General features: G+C 37.5%; 1 protein-coding gene across 1 annotated transcript; it reads left to right on the top strand.

Moving 5' to 3' along the window:
* The first annotated feature begins 479 nt into the window (after nucleotides 1-479).
* LOC143444953 (alpha-1,3-mannosyl-glycoprotein 4-beta-N-acetylglucosaminyltransferase A-like) lies at nucleotides 480-3,277 on the top strand. The gene is made up of 7 exons (XM_076943745.1): nucleotides 480-539; nucleotides 954-1,142; nucleotides 1,407-1,586; nucleotides 2,075-2,287; nucleotides 2,457-2,606; nucleotides 3,026-3,141; nucleotides 3,211-3,277. The coding sequence occupies exons 1-7, from the start codon at nucleotides 480-482 to the stop codon at nucleotides 3,275-3,277; spliced, it is 975 nt and encodes a 324-aa protein (XP_076799860.1).
* Nucleotides 3,278-6,059: the final 2,782 nt, after the last annotated feature.

The raw sequence follows: 6,059 nt of genomic DNA, 5'->3' as shown, positions 1-6,059 counted from the left end.
AATGATAGAATAAGCTATATCACTACTCATTTCAAAATGCCACAAAAATGTCCTATTGAGGTTTAATGAAACCTTCAAAGGCTCATTGCCCTTGATTACAATACGTGAGCCATTAATAGCATTATAAAATTTCTGCTTAAAACCATGCAAAAAGTAATCACTATGTACTTTTATCATACTGACGGGTGACCCCGTGTCAACCAAAAATTTAATCCCAGTCAATTTATCAGTAATAAAAAATAGGTGTGATGATAGAAGTCCAGGCGATTCTTCGTCACCATCGTTGAGGGTGATTTGACTGAAAATCACATTGTCTGGATCCAATGATTGTTGTATGAATTGTAGATGAGACATATCTTCGAAACTTCTAGTCTGAGATCACTAGACTTCTCTCAACCTCAAATTTAATTGTTCATAGGTTGTTCCCCAAAGAAAAGCGTAGTTCTCATCGAACTCAGGGTACTAGCTTTGTAGTGAAAATGTCTTCTTTTTATCGTCAATTCGTCCTCACTCGGCTGCATCAGTTTGTAATGAAAGTGGTATATTTTACCTTAGCCTGAAAGGTTTACCCACTTACACTACAAAGTCTGTTTCCTTGTGTGTATCTTAACAGTGAACTTTGATAGACTTCAGCAGTAATGACACAGGAATGACTACTGTATAATCTGATTATATTTGAAGCTTCTTTGAACGAATACATCAAGATAGAACATTATAACAGCAACAGCACAGAGACATGTTGCGGCGTTGAACGTACGACTGAAAAAAGACTGAATGAATCAAAATGCACGCACAGGGGAAGCAGTCGATTACGTCACGCAGTGTTATGCTTCATTGATTCCATAGATGAGAATTCTATGCAGTACACAATTTTATATTACATTAATTGATATATTTATCACATGTCTCATCCGTTTACGGTTAACAATTTTTTTTGTTGTGCTTTTTTGCAGTCGTTAGAATCAAAGAGCTTCGTTACAAACGTAAAAGATGAACCAATTGTACCCGGTGAAAAAGTCTATTTTCACCCCTTAGATCCGGTATTTCCCCTCTCAGGGGACCTAAAAGCACCCAGCCCAGGCTTTGAGTTGGGTCGGATACCGAAAAACGCCGACGTCGTAATAGGAATACCCACAGTGAAGGTATGTTTATGATGCAAATGTGATTGTTATTGTTATGTCATAAGATGTTTTCATTTCACACAATTTGTACATCAGTTCTAATTATAACCGACCGTGATTGAAATTGGAAACAATCATTCAGTTAAAAAAAGTGTTACTCACTCCTACGAGCGATTTGCGCAATACGACCGCTATTTGCGGTGTTTTTGCAATTTGTTTGCTTTCAAAATCAATACAAACGATTTCAATTTCAATTCAATCTTTGTTGTATTTTCTATCTGGCAGAGGCAGGGAGTATCCTATCTCTCGCAAACAATCGATTCCCTTCTGAAGAATCAGGTTGATCGTTCTGTTGATTCTAGAATCCTTGTTTACGTCGGCGAGACCGACGAAGAGTTTTTACGTGATCTTTCGCACTCATTGCAAAGCAGCTATCAGAAGCACATTGAAGATGGGATATTACAGGTTTCACTTCAGTGTTTATTCCCAAACAAGCCCAATACTTGTATCGATATCAATCGTGAGAACAGCGAAGAGCTTTAATAATTCAGAAGCGGCTGAGAAAGTAAAAAGGAAATTAATTCCCTTTACAGCCGTATCATTAAAATTTAATTTTAAAACGTTTTAACGGCCGGGTCAAACGCCCCACAAAGCAAGGTATACGTTTAAAGCATCCAGTTCTTCAACAATAAATTACACAACCACAGGCTAAGTAACTATACATAAGTTTATGAATGAAAACTGAAAGTTTAGAGTTGAATTATTTAGTACTACTTCGGTGACATCACGATTATCGCTCATCCCAAAAGGAAACTATATTTGCTTTTAGACTACGCTGTCAAACTGTATTGTTCCTATTTTTGTGAGTTTGTTGAGTAATAGCCGGCCATTTTGATATGTTTGATTTTAGCGATTGTTTTTACCCCCGCCAATCTCACAAATTTCTCTTGCAGCTAATTAGTCCACCTAAAAGTTACTACCCCCCATGGGAAAAAGTGCTTCAGTCCAGTTTTAACGACGCGCTGGACCGAGTGAAGTGGAGATCGAAACAGAATCTGGATCAAATCTTCCTCATGATGTACATCTATAACCTTTCACCTAAATATTACCTCATGATGGAAGATGACGTCATAGCCAGCCATGGGTACATCGGAGCGATAATGAAGGTGACGTAATAGTTGCTGCGTTGTGGGTGACGGTAGGATAATAAGACCCCCAATTTGGTTTTTAAAGGTCACTTCTGCTTTCTAATTAAGTCTTCGTCATTTTAAGAAAAGTTAACTATACCTTATGCTCAATGTGTGCCATGGGTTGAATAATATGATTTCTATGCAGGAGGCTAACCGAAGATCGATGGAAAATTACTTTTATATTTCTTTTTGTAATTTGGGAGCGATTGGAAAACTTTTCCGCGCCGAAACTCTTCCATCATATGCTTCGTTCATCCACACGTTCTGGAATAAAAAACCGCTCGACTGGCTGCAGGTATGTTGGCAGCTTACACGAATGAAAAGATTCTTTGTTGAGCATTTTTGTTTTTCCGCCGTATACGCTTCGAGCATAACGACTTTTGCTGAGTAGGCCTAGGCCGAGCCAATGTGTCCAAAAAAAACTACCGAAATTCGTCAAGTGTTATGTGGTTATTCGGAATTTAACGTGCACCCTATAAGGTGTCAGCTATATAGTTTTTCTATGTTAACCTATAACCTTTCTGCAATTATTTTTTTAAGCTGTGCTTCGATTTGTTAAGTTTCAAACATTTGATGGGATGAAAAAGCAATTTAGAAACGACAGCATGTGTTTTCCTTTGGTGTGCTCATACCTTACGATCCATTCATGGACTGGTTGATGGGGGTTTTGTTATTGCCTGCACCTTATTGAACCTTTATCGTTCATTTTTCCAGCTGGACTACGTTGCGTCAGCGGTCTGCAGCTATGACGAGAACGCCCAACAATGCAATAAAAGGAGAGAGCTAAAAATGCCTCCTCACAAACCGTCGCTGTTTCAACACATTGGAAGGTACATTGCTTTGCTGCTAAAGTTTTTCTGAAAAATCGAATCCATCTTCGACTTCATCTTTTCTTTCAGTGTTTCGTCATTGCAAGGAAAGACGCAAAATCTCAAGGACAATTCATTCAAAAGCGACGCCATCTGAGCTCAGGTCCGTTAGAGGTTACTTCAGGTCAAGGTTAAGCCTAAAAAAAGTCGTCGCTTCGAAGCAGAGTTAAAATGAAAGCTGACGCTGCTTCGTGTTTACTTTTGTCCACGACAATCTTGTGAATGGGGCGGAGTGTTCAGTTCAAGCAGAAGTTAATTTTGCATTTTTTCCGATTTGTTACTCAAAGTGTAAGATTTTTGTTTTCTTTCAGAGCAAACTTTTCGTCATCTTGAATACGTTGTAGTCGTCATAACCTAGTACTTGCTCTTTACCTGTTTATAGTATTTACAATTTATGTTGCAATAGTAAACAAATATCCTGCTGTTTAACCTATACCAAAGCGCCAGATACGTTTGTCCAGATTTACTAACTGATGAGCGATGATAAATCGACAACTGTATAATCCCCGCCTATATTGTGAGCCTAGCAGCCCTAGCTACTGCATTCACTCCAATCCTTTTTGTTGTTGGGTACAGTATATGTGCCCATTTTGATTTATTATTTTGAATCTTTTGTGCAATTTGTTATGCCATTTAAATGCAATATTACACTAAGCGTTGCAGCTTTTTTCTTAAAATTGTTTCGTTTTGTTGTACTTCAGCCTAACCATCGTGGTGTGAAAAAAGAAAAACTTTGCCATTGTTTGAGTGTGATTTGGTTGTGGAGAGGACGTAGATAGAATCATACTAGTACACTAATTCGCCTGCGTGCGTTTACCCAAACAGCATAACAGCAGAGAAATCAAAAATACAGTAACTTACAAGGAAACATCAATTTTCGTTGGATGCCTTTAAATTATATGGGTTCTCTTGGACCGATTATTCTTTTTGTTTAATTCACCCAATTTCGGGAACAAATACAAAAGTCTTTTTACGTAGACTTAAGTTATTGTTATTTTTTTGAATTACGGTGATTCAAAGGTTTAAGTTGTCTCTGATGCCAAACATCTAAGGTACCTGTGTCTAATAAGGCCCATTGTTCATATTTCGCAAACCCGTGCAAATAAATGAAAAATTTTAACCCTATATAAAAACTAATATAAATTCATGATGGTTTACCAGATTTCATCCTTGCCACGTGATCAACCGATTCGCTAGAGCACGAAAAATTTGATATTTGCAGTTATGGTGGTTTTGTTAATTTAGAAAAAAAGTAAGTGAGAATTTGGCCGGTTAAATGAACTGTTGTCAGCCGGCTGAAGTTTTCATGTAACAACCAACTTAGTATTGAAAAGGATAATACACTTTTTTTGCTAAAATTTTTCTGATAATAAAAATGTGACATTTTTTTCGTGGATGCCACATGCGCCTAATAAGGCCCATTCAAGATGCTTGGTTAATTGATTTCCAGACTTCAAGAGTGGTTCCAGTCATCACTTGGCAAGTTGTTGCAGTTACTTTTTTTTTTCAACCCACGTTTGTTGGTCGTTGTCTTACACAAATTGGTGGTTGCTGTCTTGCTTTATTTGCTTAATACGATTTTTCAGCTATGTTTTGAATCAAAATACTCACAAAATTGGTGGGCCTTATTAGGAGCCTATGCTCCTAATAAGGCCCATTTTTTGGAATTTTTAATTTCTTTATAAAATTTTTTTGGGGCGTTTTCAGGTATTGTGGTTTTAATATGTTGTAGTCATATACCCTTACTAATACAATACGATTTTTCAGTCTATTCTCATTTGTGGTTCTTGAGTTATTTTCAAAAAAGTGTTAGGTGGGCCTTAATTGGTACAGGTACCTTACACAGGCTGTAGGCTATCCTGAAAAACAAAGAAAGATCAAAGTATTCCATTTAACAATCCAGGGTTTGGAAATAAGCTGCTTGAAGATCATTTTAGTTTTGTGTCCGCAGTCCAATTACGTTTCGACAAGACATAAGGACTCGCATTTTCATCCCATCATCATTATCAAAGGTTCTAATCACTACATCGCCTGAGTGCCCATGCAATTAAAAATAACCTATCAATATTGCGTATTTTTATACTTACCGACATTACTTTATTTTTACGTCTATATGTTTGTACCATATGTAGGCTATGCTTGGATTAGCGGTCGTGCTAACCAGTATTATTCATTGTTATTAATTCCGTTTTAAACCATGCAGGTTTTAAGCTATTGGACTTAGCTTCTTTTCGTCGTTTATTGTTAGTTTGCCGAGTCATCTCGTTATAATGGTTACCATTTCATTTTTCGTTCCACAAGCAATGACAAAAATAATCATTACGATGCGTCAGAGAATTTGAGGTAAGTTAGTTAAAAAAAATGCCAGGTAGCGGGGAAGTAATTGAAAACGAGTTGATGCTGATCCTTAATCTTACAACCGAGATAGCACGTACGTAGTTGTCGGCCCGACGGCTACAACGAGCTATTCTCGCTATAGGGCCTGTAGTACCATTTTCAGCAGTTTTAAAACGGCAACCCGGGGATTGTGACGAAGGTCGCATGCAAGACGTCACTATATAAAAACTATAAATGATTCCGGTCCAGTGCGCATGCACGTGACCTTAATCTGTGAAAGTTTGCTGTTGTTATGGCGTGTGCGGAGTGTAGGTTCAGGCTAAAGTTGACGTTTTGTGTTGGTTCAAAGTTAAGGCTTTTTGGCTGATTTTTTGGAAAAATACAAGAAAAAAAGTTGTTAAAAAGTTGAAGCATTTGGTGCGAGAATTCCAGATACGAGAATTTTCTCAAAATACTGCATTAAGTCCTTTTGTCCTACATCTCGGCGGATACAAAAACTCAGCGAGGTGACCGGACTTGTTTAGAAGCAAATTCAAATTGAA

This window comes from Clavelina lepadiformis, chromosome 2 (genome assembly GCF_947623445.1).
Source record: "Clavelina lepadiformis chromosome 2, kaClaLepa1.1, whole genome shotgun sequence".
Classification (NCBI taxonomy): Eukaryota; Metazoa; Chordata; class Ascidiacea; order Aplousobranchia; family Clavelinidae; genus Clavelina; species Clavelina lepadiformis.
This window is presented reverse-complemented; position numbering and strand designations above follow the sequence as displayed.